Raw genomic sequence first — 25,326 nt, forward strand, 5'->3', positions numbered from 1 at the left:
TCAACAGCCTGTCGCCGGGCTATAATGACAATTGATTGTAGAAAATTCTCCTCATCTTGAACTTTCGATTCTTCCGTGATTGGTCTGCAACTGCACAGACTCGTGAAACACGCTGTAGAAAGGCGAAATGTCTCCCCGTAAAAGACAACTGGCGATTTCCGTAGTCCAAAAGCGCTGTAAAACCCTGTAGACTCGTAGAAATTCTCGCATGTGGGCAAACATCAGCAGCACACATCTCTGCAGTAGTTGATGGACGTCTTGCTGGGCGTAGGGGAACGATGTTTATGGTGCTTCAGTACGTCAGTCATATCATTGGTCAATCAAAGAAAAATTAACCCCAGACATACATTTGTCAATTAATGACCTCAAAAAAAATTCTAAGAAACACTAACTGAACATTTTCCCATTAATCACCACTAATATGACCATTGAAATAATTTCTAACCATAACTCGTGAGGAACGTCATAAGATCGCTAAATCATAAATCACTATTATAACCCCGTAAAGAAAATATTAAATTCTCCAATAACATAAAATAAAAAAAATGGTAATCTAAACTAATTCTTTAACTCCAAAAATGATTCATACACAAAGGCCAAAAAAAAGTAATGTAACACTCACGGCGTCAATGAGAGAACACCCGATCGCCGACTCGTGCGCACGTATGTATAAACATGCGAATACACACATAACTGCATGTGTAAGAATGACCCAATATTCGAGCAAGAAAGCACTTAGTGAACGCACACTTCACAAGACTCACTGAGCAACAGAGACCCTCGAGGCATCTCACGGGGTCAAAATGCTGACCCTAATTGAATATTTCCCTCTCAGTACCAAAACAACGGCTGAATAATTCTCATCCCCTTTCACTTATTAACCCTCTTACGCCGAAGCGGTAAAAAAAAAAATTGTCTCCCGTGTGCCGGAGGTGTTTCAGAGTGAGCGCGGAAGCGGAAAAAATATTTTTTTCAAAAAATCCCAGCGTGCTTAGTTTTCAAGATTAAGAGTTCATTTTTGGCTCCTGTTTTTGGCATTGGCTGAAGTTTAGTATGCAACCATCAGAAATGAAAAAAATTATCATTATCATATATAAATAATGCGATATATGATAGTGCAAAAATGAAATTTCTTCATTATATTAATTGGTATTCAAATCGGCGCTGTGCGCAAAACGGTTTTTTCAAAAAGTAACAAGTTACTTTTTTTTCGTTGTAATTTACACTAAATTGCAATTATTTTGGTATATAACACATTGTAAAACGATAAAAGCAACACAGAGAAAATATTATCACAAAATAATGCATGAATTCGTACGCACGCGGACGTAAAACAAATATTTTTTTTCAAAAATTCACCATAATCTAAATATTGTCCTAGAGACTTCCAATTTCTTTCAAAATGAAGACAGACAAATTATTGAATATTACTATACTGTAAGAGTATTAGCTTACAATTGCAGGTTTTTTGACCATATCTGACGAGTTAAAGTTTTGACCAAATGTCTGACAAGTTAAAATTAAGCGAATGTCGAATTTTTTTATATATTTTTTTTTTATATGCAATTATTTCTGAAAAATAGAAAAGCTACAACCTTCAAATAATTTTTTCGTTTTATTCTACATGAAATTGCGCACATTTTCATATATAAAACTCTATGAAATGCCTAATATGAAACGGAGCAAATATTCCGAGAATGTACGTACGCATTTCGGAGATTTGTGGCGGAGAATCCACACGCGGAGGGAAGGAAAGATTTTTTTTTAAATTCACCATAAATCTAAATGATTTGCTAGAGACTTCGAATTTGTTTCAAGATGAAGATAATGACTAATATTACTAGACTGTAGAGTTTAGCTTACAATTGCGTTTTTTCGATCATTTCGGTAGAGTCAAAGTTGACCGAACGTGGTTTTTTTTCTATTTATCGTGATTTATATGCAAATATTTCAAAAATTAGAAAAGCTACAACCTTCAATTATTTTTTGTTGTAGGTTTTACATGAAATGCGCACATTTTCATATATAAACTTTATGTACGGCTAATTTAAAATGGTGCAAACATTACCACAATCGCACGTATATTTTTTCGGAAGAGGTACCGCGCGGACGTAAAGAAAATGTTATTTTTTCATAAATTCACCATGAGAAAAGCTACCACCTTTCCATATTTTTTGTTGTATTTACATGTGCGCACATTTTCTATATAAAACTTTATGTACGGCTAATTTAAAATGTGTGCAAACATTACCTACCATCGCGAGTTACCACAGCGGACGTAAAGAAAATAATTTTTCATTTTTTAGTAAATTCACCATAAATCGAAATATTGCGCTAGAGACTTCCAAGTTGTTGCAAAAATGAAGGTAAATGCTTGAATATTACTAGAATATAAGCGTTTTAGCTTACAATTGCGTTTTTCGACCATTTCGGTAGAGTCAAGTTGACCAAAGGTTGAAATTTTGGCAATTATCGTTATTTATATGAATATCTCAAAACTGATAAAAGCTACAACCATGGGTTCTTTTTAGTTGTATTGTGCATGAAATTGCGCACATTTCCATATATAAAACTTTATATAACGGCTAATTTTAAAATAGTGCAATCATTACCACAATCGCTCGGACGTAAGGAAAAAGTTTTTTCATAAATTCACCATAAATCAAAATATTGTGCTAGAGACTTCCAATTAGTTGCAAAACTAAGGTAAATGATTTAATATTACTAAAATATAAGAGGTTTTTAGCTTACAATTGCGTTTTCGACCCATTTCTGTAGAGTCAAAGTTGACCGAAAGGTTGGAAATTTTGGCAATTTATCGTTATTATATGAAAATATCTCAAAACTGATAAAAGCTACAATCATGAGTATTTTATTGTTATATTCTACATAAAACTGCGCACATTTTCATATATAATACTTTATGTAACGGCTAATTTACAATGGTACAAAAATTATGTCAAAGTGACAAAATAATTTCCGAGATGTGTCACAGATACTTTTTAGTGCGGCAAGAAAGAAATTCACGCTTGCGCGCCTGCGTAACGATTGTAAACAAAACAACACCTTGATCCGTGAACTCCCAGCATCCCCCAAGGTGCGTGATTCAAAAGTTTTAGGCTGGTAGGCCTATAAGTATTTTTCCGCGAATTTAAAAAAAAACTTTTGTAAGTCGACGTAAAATACGTCCAGTCGGCACACGGGAGACAAAAAATGTCGACGTAAAATACGTCCAGTCGGCGTAAGAGGGTTAATTGAAAATCTAACACATTCTCACAATCAGACTCTCTCAAAACAGCTTTTTTAAGCTGCCATTATTAATCTCACAAAAGACATAATACGGTTCAAAAACCGGTGACACCACTAATAACCGCAGATTAGAATTTAATCTCAATATTTATTAAAAGGTAGCGATGGATTCATGCGTCCAAGACAACTGGTAACATGCTCTCTCTCTCTCTCTCTCTCTCTCTCTCTCTCTCTCTCTCTCTCTATTCCCAATAATTCTCTCTCTCTCTCTCTCTCTCTCTCTCTCTCTCTCTCTCTCTCTCCACACCTTCCCCCATTGCCTCAGGCTATTAAATCAGAGTCGTGAATTACAAAAATATACATTTATTTAAAAGCAAAGTGTTAGCTAAATAAACCCAGGTTCTTAACAAAAAGATTAAATGAATGATTGAACTCAGATAGCCCATTCCATATTCCTACTCCAATAATCTAATATTATCTTAGTCATAAAAACTGGGCAAGTCATAATACAGTACACCATAGTAATTAAGTCAGTTCCCCTTTCTCCAGATCAGTTCCCCTTTCTCCAGAATCGCCTGTTAGAAGACAGGAGAACACTTCGATAAGAGTAAGATTGTAATCAAAAGATCATATGAAATAGAACATCTCTGAAATAAATATCCAAATACAATCCAGCCACATCTTTGGCCAAAATATGATTATGCTTACCCACTCAACACAATATGCACAATCACTTCTCTAAAAACACTTTTGCAGAAGCCATCATGGCTTCTCGCCTCTCTGTAAGGATCTCCCCTTCATGGTAATGATACATTCTCATCATGTAGGAAAAGGTTCGCACGTACGTACGAACGCACACACATTGTCCACTTGTCCACACTCAGGAACTGCCTAGAACTGGTTACATAAGTCACCTCTGCGATTGCCCATAGTGATAGAACAGGCACTGATTTGTTAAGACAGCAATTTTGATATCACACCATCCCAGAAAGACACATCAGCATTCCCAAAGCTCGTCACCTGGAACACTCTGTTTCTAAGGGAAGTTAAATGATGACTTCTCCACATTCTAAGAAAGTCACAATACATCACATTACAACTGTATTTAAAATATACCATAGCCCTCTTTTACGTAACACACACACACACACACACACACATATATATATATATATATATATATATATATATATATATATATATATATATATATATGTGTGTGTGTGTGTGTGTGTGTGTGTGTGTGTGTGTGTGTGTGTGTGTTACATAAAAGAGGGCTATGGTATATTTTAAATACAGTTGTAATGTGATGTATATATATATATATATATATATAATATATATATATATATATATATATATATATATATATATATATATATATATATATATATATATACATTCTTATTCCACGGTAGTTGGTGAGTGAAACTGGTACTTTGAACAAATACTTTCTTAGTTTATTTCTAAACTCTGAAGTTCACACTGAATCCAGGAGAGGTTGACAAGACTTATTATACAAAAGGAGGGCAGAATTACAGTTTGTTAATCTTAGCAGAGTTCTCTTTAAGCAAAAGAGACATGGAAAGAGGATCAAGAGCTAATTCAGTCAGTACTGGATAAATCAATATTGGAGAGTCTTGCACAGAAACCAACAGAGTTTTATAAATGGGAATTTGAAATAGTTCCCAGGATAGGTGATAGAAATGTAACTCTATATTTAGAAATTTTATAGCTAATAGAACCGGTTGGAATGATAATGGAGCGAATAGGAAAATCGCTTTTATGGGTCCTGATTAATCCGCACATGTAAGATAAATATGGGCCAATCGTCGTCACTTTCGCTTTTATTAAACTGAATTCCTTCGGTACAGTTTTTATTTTAGAATTGAAACTTTTTATGACATCAGCTAATGGGTCTTTCCCCAGTTTTTGTAAGTAATAGAATCAGTACTTACACAAAGCTGTGGAAAGACCCTTTAGCTGATGTCATAAAAAGTTTCAACTCTAAAATAAAAACTATATTAAAGGATTTCAGTTCAATAAAAGCGAAAGTTACGACGATTGGCTCATCTTTACCTTACATGTGCGGATTAATCAGGGCCCATAAAAGAAGTTTTCCCATTCGTCCATTATCAGTTCAACCGGGTCTATTAGCAATAAACAATTTAATTAGCTAGGTAATTACTGACACCTATCCTGTGAACTATTTCAAATTCCCACTTACAAAATTCTGTTGATTTTTGTGCTAGACTCTCCCACATTGAATTATCCAGTACTGTCAAATTAACCAGTTTTGATGTAATATCTTTATTTACTAAAGTTCCTATTAATGACTTACTTCAGTATTTATCACAACATTTGGACTTGTATAATCTAGAATTATCTACTATTGTCATTATTAATTTTATATCACTGTATAAAAATTTGTAAATTAATTTTCAATGATAATTGTTATGAGCAAATATTTGGTATGGCCATGGGAAACACTCTTTCGTCACTTGTCTAATATTTACATGGAATTTTTTCAATTTAGATTTATTCTAAGAAATTTATTCTCGAATTTGTTTTGAGTTGAATATGTAGACGATTGATTATGTATTGTAAAATAAAATTTAAATATTCCTGATTTCTTGCATACAGTTGATATAATATTGTACCACCTATATCAGAGATGAGTGAACTAAAGTTTTGAAAATGTTTTGTAAGTTTTTTTTATTCTGAAATTTGGCTACACCTGACATTTTCTGTTTTGGAATATATGACAGATTGCACTCTTATGGAACATATTATGGCCTTAATATATGCAATAATCTCGTTTTCACATTGAAATAATAGATAAATACAGAGCATGTTAGGTTGCCAGTTAGTGAATTTTTAACAAATCCTATGCAATCACGTAGCATCAGCTCTGAACATAGCTGCATATATGATATTTCTAGTTTTTTAGCATATTTGATTGTACTTTAGTTGATGATGGCAAATTTATGCATGCCCTCTTATCATTTTCTTTTTATTATTATACGATGCTGATATAATTATAATCATAATCAACGAAGTTGGCACGATTAGTACCAACAAGTGAGAGAGAGAGAGAGAGAGAGAGAGAGAGAGAGAGAGAGATACTATAGTATGTTTGTCACAGTGGGTAGCGATACTTGTGCATACACGAACACGTGTAGTACATAATAGCTGCTGTGAGTTGCGATGTGTGGAAACAAAATGTGTTCTGCTTCTCGTCCACAATTACATCATGAATAAAACCATTAATACTGACCCTGCAAAACAATTTAAACCTCCAGTTGTCAGATCAAGTTTGTATTTATTGCAAATGAGTGCTAGCTGTTCTGTTCTATGCGACCACCAACTCTTTAATACTCTGCTTGATTGTAGTAGGAACCTGAAAGAAAATAAAAAGAAAACATGAATATTAAAAAACGGTTTAATGTTCATTACATTTTCTAAAGCACCAATAGCTTGCATACTGACATCAAGAGAAATGGTATACTTGACAGCCTGAACTTCTTAGATGATACAACTTCTGGAACTTGTGGAACACTTGCGTCTTAAGCCCAATAATTATTGATCGAAGCATACTGTCCTACACCCATGTACGTAGGGACATCCAAAATGAACAAGTTGAAAATGTATTATTTATGTATTTATGACGATCCTACAAGTTGGTATGATATGCACTGGTTGCTGTTGAATTATTTGCATCGTAACCTGGCAAAAACGGGTGTCCCAGCATTCAGACCGCTCTTACCCTGAAATTAGCCATCCAGCAGATGAAACTAATGAAAATAAGTGTTTTATAATAAATTCATACATTCATAAAAGTAAAACTTTAGAAATAGATTCATACATTTTCAAACATATTTTATGATACATTCATAAAGGGGAAAAATACTAGAAGCAATCCATACATTCATATAACATGTCAGGTACATTCTAAATAAGGTACAAGAACACCAGTTTTGAATAGTTTTTCCTAATGTATAAAACATTGTGCATTGTTGTAGTTTATGAATTTTGTATAAGATATAGCATTAACGTATGCAGAAAACAATAGTCATGTATATAAAGAACTATCTGTAGAATAAGATTATTTTACAACACAAAATCAAGATCACCAACATCGGCGTCAATATCATCTTGCAAAATAGATGGAAGTTGTGCATTCTCAATCACAGTAGCTTTTTCAGAGTCCGAGTACGGAAGATACTGATGTTACCTGTCCTCCAAGTAAAGGGATATTGGTATCTGAAAAGAAAATCAATAAGTTCTAGGGGAACAACGCATGGAAAATTGATTACCAAATAAGTAAAACTAACTCAGCCTAATACAAAAGAAACAAGCACAATAATTAAAATGAAACTATATCAAGTTTTCCAAAGGTAAGTCAAACAAAACACAGGATGCTGCTCTGATTTCTTGCTGAGGCCTGATCTGCTTTTCAGAAAGCGTGACTCGTAACCACATTGTAGCAAGGGTGTTCTGTGATTGCTGCCCACCCCACCCATTTTCAAGGTATACTAGAATGTGGGCTGCAGGGACGCCCACCACCCCCACCCCCAACTCCACACCAAAAAACAAGACATATAAAGTGGAATACATGTGAATTATGACCTATTTTACAATTATACGCTTGTTTGACATGAGAAAAATACTTATATTAATAAATGTGATAGTACAGATATTTATATAGTCATAAGAGTAAACAAAGGAAATCATTGTTGTCTTTACAACATGGGTGACCCACAAGTGGCTAGTGACAGCAAAGACTAAGGAGTGTGTATGCCGTAACAAGGCGGGATCTGACCTCCAGCTTACTCGAGATGCGTGCAAGATTTTCCCCTTGTGCATAAGTTATAAACTTTATATTCCTAACTTAACGGTAAGTGGTCTTCGTAATTAATACTCATACTTAGTACTACTCAGACTAACATAACAACAAGGATCACTTAAAAAGGACAAATTAAACATGCATTTACTTTCATCTATAAGTGGAAATACAAAATGTTGAAAAGAAATAGAGCCTAAATTCAGCGCACCAAATAAGTTAAAAAGTGCTAAAATCTATGGTTAAATAGAGCCTTGTTCCACCAAAGAAAATTAACATAAATACGTTATATTTTATCAGAAAAGATTTTTCTGTGCTGTTTAACATGCAAAGTAATATTTTTTTGCATTTTCGTTCTAATAAATAAATCCTAAATATCCTATCCTAAAATTCATGTGTCTTTAATGCAACGCAAAACGCCCTTTTCAGACCCTTTTAGTATAATCCACAGACCTTTCCTACTCCCCCAACGAGAACAACAACAACAACATCAAAGTAGCTTGCAGGCTTACTTCCTTAGTAAGCAGAAAATGTAAAACAGATTACATACAAATTATCATAGGTATATATACTTTATACTACAATATGATATATTCATACAGATGCATATAGACAATGGTATATCAAAGAGTCAGCGGGGAAAAATGAAAAGCAGCAGTACCTGGCACTTTCATGTATTTTGATACTCCTCATCAGGGTACAATATATAGTGTACCCTGATAAGGAGTATCAAGAATACGCGAAAGCACTAGGAACTGGTGTATCAAGAATACACGAAAGCGTTGGTACTGCTGCTTTTCATTTTTCCTTCTGGCTCTTGATATACAATCTTCATGTGTTACTTGCGATCATACAACAAGACAATGGTATACAAAACTGATAGGGAGAAAGTGGTATATACACATTAGCTTAGATGAAAAAACGTGGTTAAACACTGATAAACAAATGCGTGAACATAAAGAATATCCAAAGTAAGAAATTGTACTCGGATAAGTATTTATGGCAGTAAAAACGTATGACAATCATAAAATGATATACATAGTGGTTCAAAAATCATTGACATACCCAATAGCAAAGATGTCTGAGAACAAAGATCTATATATGAAAAGTTGACTGGGAAACTGTATGCAATGGCTTAGAAATAATAGTGTAAGTCTTTTAACTAAATGTCATATCATAAGTTTATGTATGTATATATCTATAACTTGCATTATTCAATACATAAAGATTTTTACAATTTGGTTTCACTAGAGCCTACATGTTTACCTAAATGAATTAGGTATGTATGGGTTTCTTTTTTACACTTCTCTGGTTCCCAATAGTACTGACCACTCTTTGTAGTAGATTTGTTGTAGGCAGCAGTCGGCTTTGCCGGCTTTGTCACCCCAATGTTTAGAAGGTAATGGATGGATTGACCATGTCTCCCAGGAAGGCCAGTTTGAGGTTGTCTACTGATGTCCAGTCACTGCTACTTTGTATGAGTAATTTAAGGATTTTATTTTTCCTCTCAATAACTGGGTATGGGTTTCTGTATGGCATGGCTGGTTGTGGCGCTAATGGGCACTGTTCCTAATGTATATGAAATGGCATGTGTTAAGCTAGTGTGGAATGCATGGTTTTTGGAGAGTTTGCACATTGAGATATACTATTGGAATCTTCAACAACTTTTTGTAATGTTTCCAATTCTTCCGCTGGGCTTAATGGCACGGGAGAATTCACTTGATACACCATTTTGGCAGGTGATTTGTCAATGTCTTGTTTATTGGTTGCCCACAAACTGAAAAGTACCCGGCATCAGTGAGTCAATGGATTGTGACCCTCTGTCGGAGATGATGTCATCGAGTTTGCAAAACAGTAGACCCAGGTATTAACAAGTGCTTCTGCACAGGTGTTCACTGTCGCTTTCATCATTTGGGATTGCCTCTGGACATCATGTAGTTCTTTCTGTAGCTGGTGCCTGGGGGAAAGAAACTCCCATGTTGCCATGATTTTGATGATGTTGGGAAGGAATCAGTGATAGTAATTTACCATTTCCAAGGTGGCTTCTTGTGGTTCTTTTATAGGTTTTTGGGGTCAGATATTCCCTGAAGGGTGACACTTGAAAGGCAGATGACATGCACCATTCGCAGAAATCTGATGGTGAAGGAACTCAACAAAGGGCCACAGATGACACATTTATCAGAATAGATTATCATGTCATCAAACTGTAAGAGGGATAGCAAGTTCCTAATGTATTTTTGGTGTTCCCGGTTTCTACATAATATGAGTATACCATTGATGTAGTAGACATAAAAGGCGAGGTTGGTTCTGAAATATAGCTCCTGAATTGTGGAGGCCAAATATTGAATAATTGAAAGAATATGTTCTGAAGGACAGGACTATTACTGTTTTGGGATGCCTTTTTGGGTTAAATTTAGAGCAGATTACTTCATGGAGGGTACATGTGATGTTTACCATATTGGAAAGGGAGTAATGATCAGGTGCAATGTGAAGTTTTATTGTCTTTAGATTCTGGAGGGCACCATTCTTGACCATATGGAGTGATGAGGCCATGGGTTGAAGGCCTTCTTGCAAGGGCCCATCTGTTACATCTCTCTGAAGACATAGGAACTTGGTGTGGACCATGGGACCTGTTGTTTTGAAATGATGGGAGAAGCTATGTTTGGCAAGTACATGGGAGTCTGATGAAGTCCTTGCCAAAATGTGTCTGGGAGCTTCTGCAGAATGTGGGGTATGTCAGTAGTCCCCAGCAACAGGCTGAATGGCTGCTTGGGCCACAAGGAGAGTCATATGGTTTAGAAAGTGCAGATGTCTATAAGGCATTGGTGGGGGAAGTTCACAAGCAACCTGCAGTGCCTATGGATGTAAAAGTATTAAAATGTTAAGGGCATTTAATTCCCACCAGTATTTCCTTCCCACCAGATGAAAGACTAGGTTTCATTGGGCACTGGTGGCCACAAGTAACATCTGGAGGTAAAGCAGTTGCTTACAGTCAATTTTTCATGCTAGTATCATCAATCTGAAGGCACCATTATCCACCAGGAACTACCTGTATGAGTTACTGTCATTAACATAAAACTTTGCAGTGGGCATCTGGTGTTGTGACAGCCACTGTTGTTTCTTTGAGTATCCAACCTGATAATTTATTTATTTATTTATCTATTTATTTTGTCCAGTGGCAGCCAGAGGCACTGTTCTTAGCTGTGTTTCCAAACTGATCCTGGCAGATACACAATACAGGCTGCTGGGATGTCCTTTTTCTGTGGTGTGTTTTTACGATTCATAGAATCATTACAGGTTCTTTGAATCTCTAAACAATAAGGATTCGACACCAGCAATTTGAATTTGGTAAATGAATATAAAAACTCACACAACGCTGCTACATGTTTATTCATAACATCATTTAAAAACTAAGAAGTAAAATGTTGCCTCCTCTCAGCTTTCATTCAACATGACATAAATCAAAGTAAATCAAAGCAGTTATAAATAAGGGAAAAAATTGGAAAGTGGAGGAATTCAGATACGTAACTGGTGAGTTAGTGAGCCATCCCTCATGACTGGGGCTTCAGTTGAAGAGATGATGCTGGCATGATGGCTTCAGGCTCAAAGAGGTCACAAAAAAAGTGGCTTCATTATAGGAGAGCAAATGTTGTTTCTCCCAGAATGCAGAGGTTGTGCAGATGGAGGGTAGGATGGACTGGCTGTTTCTCCCCGTCACAGGCAGGAAGAGCTGCCTGCTTCTCCTCGTTACAGGTATGAACAAAATTGCTGGAAACAGTGATCAAGCTGTCTGAAGTGGACTCTTCGCCTAGCTATTACCCATGACACATTCCCCGAAAACAGAAAAATAAAATTCAAGTATAGATGGCAAAAGAGCCAAAAATATCTTAATCTTATCCTCTGAAGCAGGAACAACTCTTCCCATTTGAGATAAGGAACACTACTGGGAAAAAAATTCACAGGACGAATAAGAAAGGAAAGCCGTCATCTCATATCCAACACTTACTTCACATTTCACTTGCCTCATATGAGGCACATCGCACTAGCACTACAGCAAAACCAAACAACAATGGTACTTGCTCAATCTGTGCAGAACAAATGAAGAACAAAAAGAAGAATGGTTCTCTCATCCTAAAAAATCTCAGGAGAGGCTATCAGCTATGACATTCTCTTCCTTTTATATGGACTATTTTCAGGTATAATATTCTAATTCTAGTCTCTGTCACATGATACATTTATTTTTTTTCTTAAATCTCTCCAACTAAACTAGTGGATTATGATCAGCATAAACAGTTAAAAGAGGACCACTACATGCAAAAGTCTCAACGTGTTGCAAGGCTGAAACTAAACTAAGCAATTCCCTTTCAATATTTGAAGAATTTTGCTGGGCATTATCCAGTTTCTCTGAATAACACGCTATAGGGTGCTTCACCTGTCGCAAAAAAGAAGTGGAGCCCTTTTATATTTGAGACAATACCGTCACCACATTCAGGATAGTTTTTCAGAGGGACGATAGGCGGCAAGAGACAAGGGTTCTAATTTGACTGTGTAAATACTTGTGTGGTATTCAGGCAATCAAGGTGGTTGCATGGTTTGTTTGTTTAGCATTTATATGTCTCCTTTTTGGTGAATAAAGGTCTGCAATTATTAAAATATCCACGTGCAGATAGTTTAACAGGTGAATCGAGCTGTAGACTGAGCATGCAGAGAGGTTGAAGGGGTCTTTCTCGAGCAGCTTTCAGTAGAGTAAGGTACATCATGTTGTCTGTTTCTCAGCCAATCTCATAGCCAGTTGGTGGTAAAGGATCTCGGGGGGTTTCTAAGTATAGCCGTATAATGTCTTTGACATCCATGGATTCTCGGGAGTAAATCTTGGTCAAACTGTAAAGTAATAATAGAAGAGTCCACTTTATGTACATTCATTGCCAGTGCACAACCGATTGCTAAATTTTATAACTTTTGCCCAAGTCTGTATTTTTGTGTATGAAGTTTTGGGGCTGCATGGTCCACAAATATATGCTAATATTCATATGTGGATTGCATGTTTGCGCCAATTGCCCTCTTAGTTTGATTATTGTACAATTGTGTTAATGTTGTTAAGTTTATTTAAGAATTCATTTTTGTAATAAAGTGAAAAAACTCAGTGACTGTTCTTGCTTGACCTTCCCCATTATTTCGTTGGTTTCGCCCTTCAAACCAGCTTATCCAGGCCCATAACATTCAAGGACATGGAACCAATCCCAGACACGTGAAAAATTTGCGATATCACCCGTCCATTATTTTGCAATAAGACTGTTCACCAATATCACTGGCATTAATCGCTACATTAAAATCTTTGCTAAAATCAGGTATGAATAGTACTGGATCATGAATGATTACGACCTGTAGTTTGTTGAAAGCTTATATACATTCATCACCAAATACGAAATTTTGTGTCTTCTTTAACAGATTCGTTATGTGAACATTTATTTCTGAAAAATTGGGCACAAATCTATGGAAATATAAAACCATTCTGAGAAATCTCATGGCATGCCTTTTAGTTACTGAGATTATCTTCCATCTATCATCTATTGGATAAACCTTTCCAAGACCCACTTTACAACCTAGGTAAATGATAGAGGGTTTCCCAGATTTCCATTTTTCAGCTTTACAAGCAGATCCACTTTTGCAAGGCCCTCGAGGACTTTTACTAAATTCTATGGGTTATTTCTTTTTCTTTCCGTAATTTGCTTTTCTCAAGTCTTTCGTACTATCACAAGATCATCTAAAAACTAGCTAGGAGCTATCAAATTATTATCTGGCACAGGGGTTTTCAACCTGGAGTACACATACCCCAGGGGGTACACCAAGGGTCTGTCAGGGGGTATGACCTCCCCATTACACTCGAATGAATGTTAGATGCTGACCTTCAATGTGCTTTAGCAAAAACTACTCTTCAGCCAACTAGAATAGTTAATGAAAACAGTTTCAGCCATTTCGTTAACTACCTTTGCAGCTGATGCAATAATAATGTATTTGGTTTTGCAGCTCAGTACCATAACCTTGAACATTTACTGAATAGCCAGAGTGTCATGGTAATCGCGTTATAGTGAAGGGACATATATAAAAGGAAAGGAAAATGTATCTTCTTTGAGTAGGTCTGCAGGGAGAAGGGAATCCTGCACGTGATTGGAGTGTCTGCTCTCATGATTGTTCGAGAATACTCTGTTATTTTGTGGAGCTCCAACACACAGCCATCCCTTAGAAAGTGCTTTGGATATAACTTAACATTTTGCCAAGAGCCTTCTGTAACGTTTCTTCTGAGGGACAGAGACGTTTGCTGGTTAGCTCGGCCCTTTCAGCCCCACCCTGAGATCAACGTATATATATATAGGACTCTGCAGAAGTAGAGATGATCAGATCATCAGAGATAAGAGAAGAAGGAAGAGATGAAGGATAACAGAGGAAGAGGACGCAAGAGAGAGAGGGAACGGAAACAAGGAAGTAAAGTCCATAGTTCATAGTTGGAGAGAGAGAAGTTCCGACACCGAGTAAACCCTTTCTGTGAAGAAGCGTCCTGCAAAAGGTTTTGAGAAGTAACCCGCCCTTCAAGTTTCAAGATTAAGTTATTCCTTCCTGCAGTATGAAGATAAGAAACCATCTGAAGTTTCTACTGTCCCATTATGTGAAGCCCTTGCTTCGAGCACCGATCTCAACAGCTGTAAAACTGGTCAATAAGTATTTTACTACTCCACTGTTTTCCCCTTTTCACATATAGTTAGATTTAATTTTGTTATGTAAATAGAAGAAATCATTCTGCATTCATCTTTGTAAATAAGCTTGTGAATAAACTTGTGTTCTGTTTGAGTTTCTTTCTATATTCGTATCCCGTGTTTCAATTGTTGGTGTTGAATCCCTTTCGTTTATTGTACTAAAGAACCTGAGCAGATCCTGATCCATAACAGTTGGCAACCTTAACAGGATATTCAGGGAGGATATAGAAAAACCCAGAATGAGTGAGGTGACGAGAGAGTTTATTGAGTCTATTAAGCTTCTGGGTCTAGAAGGTAATGATCTCTGTGAGTATGTTGAGAGGAAAGAAAGAGAAAAGTATGAGAGGGATGAAAGAGCAACTGAGAGAGAAATGATGATAATGCAGCAGTAAGAAAAAGAGAAAGAACGTAAGCATGCGTTGGATATCGCTCGTTTAAGTCAGATTACTCTTAACAGTCAGACAGGCAAGAATGAAAATTAAGCTGATAGTTTACAGTCAGTTTTTCGTGGTAGAGCGCTTACTGTGTATAGTTGCATATCTAAGGAGGAATGTGAAGGTTATGATATTGTGAAAGAAACTGTTCTTGGTGCATACAGAAGTGTGAGAAGGGACGAGAATATTACATATGTAGAATACAATAAGAAGTTAGAAAGGCTGTTTTGTGATTGGTTAACTTTTGCTAAAAATGATGATTTTGATGGTCTGAAGAACTTAGCATTGTTAGAAAACTTCAAAGGTAACATATCCCCTGAGATTAAGCTTGATATAGAAGATAGATGAGAAGTATCTTTTGCAGGAACAACTATATTAGCAGACGAATATAGTCTGACTCATAATTTAAGTGTCAGTAAGAAGACAAAATTATCCTTTGTCAGGTAAAGTACAAAGCAGCAAAGGTTTCAGTTATAGTAAAAGTGACTATTACTGTTATGCATGAGGAAAACCTGGTCACACGTCTAAGGTTTTGTAAGAATAAAGGGGCTTTTAGTAACTCAGAATTGACTTGTTTCCGATGTAATGAGAAAGGGCATTTAGCAAGAAATTGTGCAGTAGAAAGGAAGGACATTAAGAAACCAGTGTCGTGTCTCTATTTAACTTTTCATCAAATAGGGATGATGTGATGAAAGAAACTAGGAAATTTTATGGAAAATTTCTGTTAGAAGGTGTAGTTTCCTCTCTTGGAGGAGGGGATTCGAGAGAAATAGTCTTCCTCTTGGACACCAGAGCTGCTGTCTCCCTAATTAGGAGAGAGAGTGTGCCAAACAGGGCAGAAATCAACATGGAAGAAAAAGTCATGTTAGGTGGATTTCTGAACGCTTGTGTTATTTATCCTTTGTTGAAGCTAAACTTGGAAAGTCAGGGAGTGTCGGAAGAAGTGTAGCAGTCGTAGACAGTTTACCCGTTGATGGTGTTGTCATTATTGTTGGTAATGGCTTAGCTTTATCAAAGTATGTGAATCCTGTTGTGAGAGAGATTCCAGTGCCTGAAATAGTAGTAACTAGGTCAGGTTTAAATACAGACATAGAAAACAGTCATAATTTGTTCGTGTATTTGAACGAATGTTATAGAGGTGGTGAGGTTGATCTTGGAATGAGCGTGGCTGAGAGACCTGACTCTATCGGTGGTGACAGTGCTAACAAAGCTGAAGGCATAGCTGTCAAAAATAACATAGTCGATGTAGTGGAATCAAGAAGTTACTGCGATGAATTAGGCACTAACATTTTGAATAAGGATGAACTAGTTCAGAGAGAGGGTGAGACACTAACCCGAATTTTTGCATGTGAGTTGGATGATGATCTCGATAATGTGTGTAAGGAAACGTTTTTATTTAAAGATGAAGTTTTGTGTCGTTATCATCGTCCTAAGTCAGGTAGCAAAGAGGAGATTATCGAACAATTAGTGGTCCCTAGGAAGTTTCGTGAATTAGTTTTGAAGTTAGCGCTTGATGAGCAAGGACATTTTGGAGTAAATAAAACTTTCAGGTGTATTAATAAGGAGGACTTTTATCCTAAAATGAGAAGTGACGTGACGAGATATTTTTAAGTTGTCATGAATGCCAAATTGCTAGAAAACCGAATCAAGTAATTCCCAGAGCTCCGAGTGTAATATTCCTTCAGTAGGCAAACCTTTTGAGACTGTAGTTATCCTTATGGTCAGACCGTTGCCTAGAAGTAAGGGCAGGAGTATATATCTGTTAAAAATCATTGATAGACTAACTCACTATCCAGAGGCGATACCCATAAGAAGCTGTAACGCAAGGACCGTATTTTAACGCTTGTTAAATTATTTTTCTAAGTTTGGTCTGCTTCGTATTATAATGAGTGATAATGGCAGTAATTTTGTGTCCAAATACTTCAGGGATAGAGTGAAAGGATTAGGTATTAAACTCGTAACTTCCACACCTTATCACCCTGAATCACAAGGCATTGTGGAGTGGTTTCACCAAATGCTAAAGAGTTGTTTACGAAAATTGTGTAATAACTTTGAACATGACTGGGAAGAAAAGCCCTTTCGAAGACAGGTTACGGTCACACCGCTAAAGGTCCTTTGGAAATATTAAAAAATAATTTAATGCTTAAAGAAGGTTTAGAGGACTACATACCTAATCTAGAGTATTTGTAGCGCAACTGCAGGGGCTTGCGCCTGCCCAATCAGAATGAGACCATTGACACCTCAACCAACCATACAAACGAGGCATGTAACGTCACGACGTTGAAGTCGTTACAGACATTTCATTCTGCAAATGAAATAATTACAATAATATTTTTATCCTACTTTACAGAGAAAATGTCAACAGACCTAAATTAAAATTAAATTACACTTACATTACAACTTACAAAAAACAATAATAAGTATATTACAACTAAACCAATCAAAACAGAAGTAACAAATTTGAATCGACCAGTAAATTACAAATGGAATTGATCAATCAATACAGTTACTTACTCCAAGCTATTTAGTTGGAGGGCGCAGTCTTATTCTATATTATTAATGGCGATCTCGAAAGAGAACCGCCCAGCTCCAGGCCTCAAGATCAAGTGTAAAACAACGATTCTTTGGGCAGATTTTCGCTTGTTAAAGAATTCGTCCAGTACCTAGTTTGGCAACTAAACGACCGCAAATTTTATAATTGGCTAGTTCAATAATGGAAATAGAGGACGCGATTCGTGTCTGTTTACACTCTGGAGATTTATCTCGGGTTAATTTTTGCTCTGTTATAAATTATACACGTTTTTTCATGAATATTTAAAATTCACTTTTGAACCTTTTTTGTAACAAATTTTACATACTAGAATTATAGATAAAACTTGATCTCATTTGTGATAAATAAGCAAAGAAAACAGGAAACTTTAATTTTTTCTTTTTTTTTTGCATTTTAAATTTATTGTTTATTTTTTTTGTTTTTTTTTTTACGTTTTTTTTTTTACTTAATATGAACATGAACAAAACGACAACATATAGAAAAGTACTCAATTAGATGAAATTGCACTTTTTGCGACAAAATGTTTTACGATATATGCAACTGAAAACATCACACGTTGTGTTTAACTGTAAATGTCTACAAATCAGTACGTTTCATTGTTCCTCAGAATGACAACCAAATCTCTGACCGACTTAGTGACAAACTTAGATTTTTCATCAGACTTATACCGCACCGATACTGAACATGTTATATTATCAGACTACTTGTTTTCAGAAACAACTTCGCCCCAATGCCACTTGTTACGCACGGGATTAGTATCTCTGATTATTACAATATCATTTATCTCTACTCCCCGGTTGGAATCTGACCACTTTTCTCTGGAAGAAGAGCTGGAAAAAATTTGATCATACCATATTTTCCACAATGATTTAAAAAAAGTTCATTCAGTGCGAGTATTTTTGTGTACTCTATTTGCTCAGGCGTTTTAGCCAACTCGAAATTTAAAAGTTCACTGATATCACCGCTTGATCTATCCAAAATAAGGTCATTTGGACGTAGTAATCTCACAGCGTCTAATTTAGCAACATTATTTCTATGAACACCTAAAGGCCTATCATTTATCATATCAGCAACACTGTACATTAGTCTCTGCAAACGCAATTTAGTAAAATCAGGTTTTCTCGAAGCAGTGACAGCTTCTAAAGTGTTCTTCACAGTTCTGATCATCCTCTCAGCTTGTCCGACTGACGAATGAGCTCCAGATGGTACGAAGTGCCAGGTTGTTGTTTCGGGATTTGTCTGAATCTCTGCCATCTTGGTATGGTTCCAAAGGCTCTCCATGACGTTTGCAGCACCACGGATTTGCGAACCAAGATCTGCAGTCACAGACGTAGGTTTTCCGCGGATTCTAGTGAAAGCATCGAAACCTGCAAGGAAGCAGTTGGTATCGTAACCTTCAAGGACCTCTATGTGGGCCGCACCAGATGCACGACACACGATGACCAGAATCCAGGCTTTTTTTTTTTTTTTTTTTACCAGAATTTACCCGGTAATTTCTCGTCTCACGGCGATCTGCAATGGTATTGAACGGACCAGCTATGTCAATGACCACATGCTCGAATACTGGTGATCGCACGCGTTGTTCCACCTTATGAGGAGCGATCTCTACTTGGGTGATCTTCTTCCGTAGAAAGCGACAATATGGGCACTGTGACACAACTTTGCTGACGAACCGTTTACTGTTGAGGATCCAGAACTGCTCACGTACTAGGGCAAGAGTAGTATCCGCACCAGAGTGCTGCAGTTGGTGACATTTACGCACCAAGATCTCTGCAAAGGGTTCAGAGTATGGTATAATCGCAGGCGGGTTTGATAGAGCAGCACCAGTACGACCTAGTGCTCTCCACACACCGTCGGCGTCCAGTATTGGGTTCAGTGACTTTAGCATATGTTCCACATCTGATGGTAGCGACTGCTGAGCCACTTGAATAAGAAAAAAGTTTGATATCACTAACTCACGCTTGGTAGGCACAAATGTATCATTTTCAGCAAACCATCTCGAACGTTCTGCTTTCGTCATACTACTGATGGCAACTGGAGTAGTCTTCACTGTTCTCTTCAGTCGATCTCTGAAAAGTTGTGAAGCATTTTCCATAAATCTTATGATTCTAGAGATGCGACGTTTAATCTTCATCAGGCTGTCATTTTTGTCGACCGTTATGTTAAATGTTTTTAGGATATCAAGAATAACTGAATAATCTTCATTTGTTCCACCATCAATCTGGACACATAGTGACTTGCATCTTCCAATGGTCATCCGTGGATCTTTTATTCTTATGTACAGATCTTCTTTCTTCATATGAACTTCATTTGCATGTTTGATTGGCCATTCGTTGATGTCCTTCTTCATGAAGTCTGGACCTTTTTGCCATCTGTAATCCTTTCCCATTTTCATAAATGGGGTTTAAAGACCGTGTGGGACGCATCATCGGCAACATTCTTTCGTTTTTCCAGAGTCCACATGGTACCAATCGCGAATATCAGTCAGAGTTTGTATTTCACTGATACGGCTGGCTGTCCACATGTTGAACTTGTAGGGCTCATGACGCAGTTGTCCCAGAACTATGGTGCTGTCAGTTAGCAGCATTACCCTTTCAAAAAGGGAATTTGTGGCCAAGGTTTTGCCTTTGACATGGCAAGAACAGATGCTCGCTCGCCATTTTCCAACTTCCAGTTGTAGTACGCAACACATCCATAGGCAGTCTGCGAACTATCACAAAAAATTACTAGAGTGGGTTTGTCAACTGCAGTTTCCGGTGTAAGACAGCGAACATACCTGACTTCTTTTAGACCGTAGATCAAACGAATCACTTCTTTACACCGACTGCGGGTTGTAGGTAGGTCATCATTACCATCTAGGATCGGATCGTCCCATTCCTGTTTGAGGCGGAATATTTGACCTAGTTCGTGCTTCAGGCAGATAGTAACCGGAGTTGCAAGTCCCGTCGGATCATAGATGGTTGCTATGATCTGTAGATAATTTCTTCGACTGAAAGTGTCAGGGAAGGCATCATCAAAGTTTTCTAAACTGATATCTTCCTCTGATCTGATGCCTCTCCTTTTCTTTGAGAAGTTAATCCTACCTGAAATGGAAATTTCATCGTTGGTAGAATGATATATTATACCCAAGATCCTTTCCTGCTTTGGTGTCCGTCGCACATTGTCAGGTACATTCGGGCACTTCTTTATGTGGGCATCAATATCACTTTCACTTCCACCGATCATGAATGCTTTATGATGAAGGATGCCTCACTGAGGACAATGTTTTTGAGGTTCCTTATCAAGTTGTAATGCCGTGGAAACATCAACACTTGTAGTACCATCATCAACATACAAGTTCGATTTTACGAATTCGTATACCTGTGGGTACTTGTCCTTGAATTTCTCAGCTATGATGAGCATTGCTACACTGCATATACCACCTGCCGGAGTAGTTCCCCAGGAGTTTCGTAGTAATCGCAGCGTCTTGACTTCTTTTTCCTTTTCCAGTTGATTCCACAAAAGGCGGTGCAGATGAGATTCTTCTGTCTCAAGGCGAACAGTGAAGTATGCTTTACTTATGTCCATTGCAACCGGTATTTTTCTTTCCTGGAACCTGAACAGCAGAGTTGGAATTGGTGGAATCAAATTTGGTGGTGGTTCCCACAAGGAGTTTATAGCCTTGCCTTTAAATGGAACACTTGCATCAAATATGATTCTGAGTGGGGTTGAGGAACTATGCTCATTAAAGTGTGTGAAATGACAGATGTAGTAGACTTTGCCACCATTAGATTTCCACTGCACATCCTCCTCAGCTGTAACCTCTGTCATATAGCCGTCGTTCATCAACTTTTCAAATTCGTCTACATGCCAGTTCTTTAAAGCTTCGTTTCTGGACATGGTACGTGTTAACGAATTTAGGCGTCTGAGGGCATGGTCGATTGTCCGCTGGTACGGAAGCTTTCCTTCCATGGTAACTTGCAAACGAATATCTTCTGTTCAGGGTCGTAGGTGAGACAACTCTTGTATGTCTGTACTCTTCGATCCTCCTCTTTTGAAGTTTATGCCGACCGCGCGTCGCACCGATGACAAACTGGACCATCCTCTACTTCACACATACGATCAAACACAGTCTCAGCACTGGTCTTTATTGAAAGAACAGACTGTCCGCCACTTTCTGCAACCTGCTGCACGGAGCCATTGCTCCGGGCTTTAATCGTGGAAACTTCCCCTTTCAGCCGATTCAGCATGACTTACTGCAACTGACTGCAGAAGAACAGCAGAAATCTTTCTGTTGAGGAGCTCCGACAGCATCACACTTGGTTCATGAGAATTGGCGGCAAAAAATGTCTCGTGAGAACCATGTAGAATGAACCCGAAGTTAGTCTCAGCTAAAACAAGGTTTTCTCTTGTCTTCACCGTTCGCGGAAATATGCTGGCATGATTGTCTCCGATGAGCAACTCGATGTCACCGTGAACAGGCTCTAAAAGTTCTGATGGATCGACATCATCTTTGAACATGTCAGCAGCTGCATGATAACTGCCTCCATCAAGTTCACCGATGTAATCGACACCAATGCAATCAACTGTAGTCACAAAGTTACCTTCTGCATCGTAGAGTGGGATGTTGTACAGATCAGCCGGTCCCCAATCTTGTGGCTGGCTCTCCCCAGCAGTCCCTCATCATTAAGTTCTTGATTCTGGATACTGTTTGATACAACTTCCCTTGCCACCGAGTTCAGAATCTGTGAGACAGTGGCTCCCAAATCATAAAGAACTGAAACCTTAAAAAGATTCCCTTTCCTTTTCATGAAGGCTGTATGACTAGGTCTCATTGTGTTCTGGCCTAGATGATGACGGAGTTTCTCGCAATCAACAGGACCATAAACCATGCTTGACGCAGCTAGGCAAGCAGCATGCAATAGAGTATGATGGTTGTCTGGCATCTTGCAATTAACCTCCTGACAAACGTGCTTATTTCTGCACTGATTTCAGGGGTGAGAACCAAAGCACTTTTCACACCGGTTATGTTCTTTCAAGGTTTCTTTCTTTTTTACGGACGAAAGACCTAGGAACACTCTGCATTCAGAAGTTTGGTGATCAGCCATAGAATGAAAAACACATGATTGAATGGAAGATGGGGAATTTTTTGGCTTCCTCGTTTTCGATTCCTTCCAACCATTACCCTTTTTGGGTGTTCCATTCTTGCCAGGCTTGACACCTTTCAAACCGCTGTTACCAATGTTTCTGTCCTTACTGCTAACCTGATAATTCTTAACGACCATCGTCGGCTCTTCTCTGAAAATGTAACTAGAATGAGCCTCTGCTCGCAATTTAGCTGTTTCTTCGATTGAGGCTGCAGTGTCGGCCATTCCTAAGAGTAGATCGAAGGAGGCTTCAGCATCAAGGTCGTCTGCCAGAATTTTTCTGTCGATTCTCCTGCGCAGTTCTACTGGAATTTTTTCCATTACGATGGAAAATGCCGACTCACCTAACGCAGACGTTCGGTTTACCGATCTCAGGTCCTCTTTAGCGACAGTAAGTTCCGTTACCAATCGACGAAGACCTATGCATCAGACTCGCTTCTGACAGGCCTAATGTCATGGACGTCCTTGAGGACTGCATCACGGATTGTGTTTCCCCTTCCGTAAATGCAATCTAATGCTGACCATGCTTCATCCAAGCTCGATTTCGACTGAACAATGAGGCCTTCTCTCGAGTTTTCTCGCAATACTTCTCTCAGTCTTAAAAGCGCCATCTCCCCAGACATCTGGCCCTGAACTAATAGCTCGAAATTTTTCTTGAATCTTTTATACGATCGAACTTCACCATCCCACGTCGGACAAGAAAGTTTCTTCAACTGGACGAATGACAAATTAGATTTGCTGACCTCATTAGCATGCTTAGGAATGTCCTCTTTTACCGATAGCTTTTCCATTCGTTCATTTATCTGCGTCCTCAGCTTGTGGAAGGTAACACCCGAACCGCATTCACAATGTTTCAAAGTTTCGTCACAAGTCAGATTGCCTGCGGAGACTCTTTTCAAATCACTATATGATTCACGAAGAGAGTTCAGTGATAACCTTAGATCATCAACTGTGGCGTTCTCTGCATCTGCTAAGATGGCCTCGCCATCTAAACTTTCAATAGTCCAGGTCTCAAAGGCAATGCCAAATTTCTTCTGAGTCAAAGATTTCACTTTCCTGGGAGGCATGTTTACGAGATTGAACAGAAAACAGCAGTACAACACTCGAACGATGAATTCAGCGAGCCAGTTATGATAAATGGAACACAAGAAGTATTGCTTCAAAACATCAACTTTGGGTCGATAACTGATAATAGCCACTTTTCTAGACGACGAGTCATTGACGGAACCAACTAGTTAGGCATTCAAACATTCAACTTTCGCGAACTAAACTCGTTGACACTTTTGTTTGCTGTTGTTGACAATGAAGTAATTTATGAACGAGTTGACCTTGAGGACAATTTACATACCACAAGGCACAAATTGGAGCGAACTTACTTTAAAGTTTCCTCGATTCCGCAGAGCACTTGGAAATGAAATGTAGCGCAACTGCGGGGGCTTGCGCCTGCCCAATCAGAATAAGACCATTGACACCTCAACCAACCATACGAACGAGGCATGTAACGTCACGACGTTGAAGTCGTTACAGACATTTCATTCTGCAAATGAAATAATTACAATAATATTTTTATCCTACTTTACAGAGAAAATGTCAACAGACCTAAATTAAAAGTAAATTGCACTTACATTACAACTTACAAAAAACAATAATAAGTATATTACAACTAAACCAATCAAAACAGAAGTAACAAATTTGAATCGACCAGTAAATTACAAATGGAATTGATCAATCAATACAGTTACTTACTCCAAGCTATTTAGTTGGAGGGCGCAGTCTTATTCTATATTATTAATGGCGATCTCGAAAGAGAACTGCCCAGCTCCAGGCCTCAAGATCAAGTGTAAAACAACGATTCTTTGGGCAGATTTTCGCTTGTTAAAGAATTCGTCCAGTACCTAGTTTGGCAACTAAACGACCGCAAATTTTATAATTGGCTAGTTCAATAATGGAAATAGAGGACGCGATTCGTGTCTGTTTACAGTATTACAAAAACAATTTAAGGGATGCTTGTCAACTAGCAAAGGCGAATGGGAGTGAAAGTCAAGGGGAAACTAAAAGGAAACATGAACTAGAGCGAAAGAGAGAAGTTTCTGTGGTAGATAAAGTTTATTCACTAGTTCAGAAAGAAGGTCCCTCTTTATCTTTATCTTATAAGTTCGAAGGTCCTTTTTCAATTTTAGAAAGGAGGGGAAATCCAAATTATTTAATCACTATGGGTAAGTGTAGAGCAAAGTGGCTGCCTATAAACTTGCTCAAGAAATATGACGGTGCCACAGAAAGAAATTAGTTTTGAGAAAAACTCTGAGGTGCTTAAGAATTTCGAAGTTTTTAATCAGAGTTTAGAAAAGGAAAAATTAAGGGAAGTACATAA

At 37.7% G+C, this 25,326-nt stretch overlaps 1 protein-coding gene across 1 annotated transcript; it reads right to left on the bottom strand.

The window, feature by feature from the left end:
* Nucleotides 1–21,078: 21,078 nt before the first annotated feature.
* On the bottom strand, nucleotides 21,079–21,780 carry LOC135215813 (uncharacterized). Its single transcript, XM_064250764.1, has one exon. It carries the CDS (start codon nucleotides 21,778–21,780, stop codon nucleotides 21,079–21,081), a length of 702 nt encoding a protein of 233 aa, XP_064106834.1.
* Between the last annotated feature and the right edge of the window lie 3,546 nt (nucleotides 21,781–25,326).

The sequence above is a fragment of the Macrobrachium nipponense genome, chromosome 5, assembly GCF_015104395.2.
Source record: "Macrobrachium nipponense isolate FS-2020 chromosome 5, ASM1510439v2, whole genome shotgun sequence".
NCBI lineage: Eukaryota > Metazoa > Arthropoda > Malacostraca > Decapoda > Palaemonidae > Macrobrachium > Macrobrachium nipponense.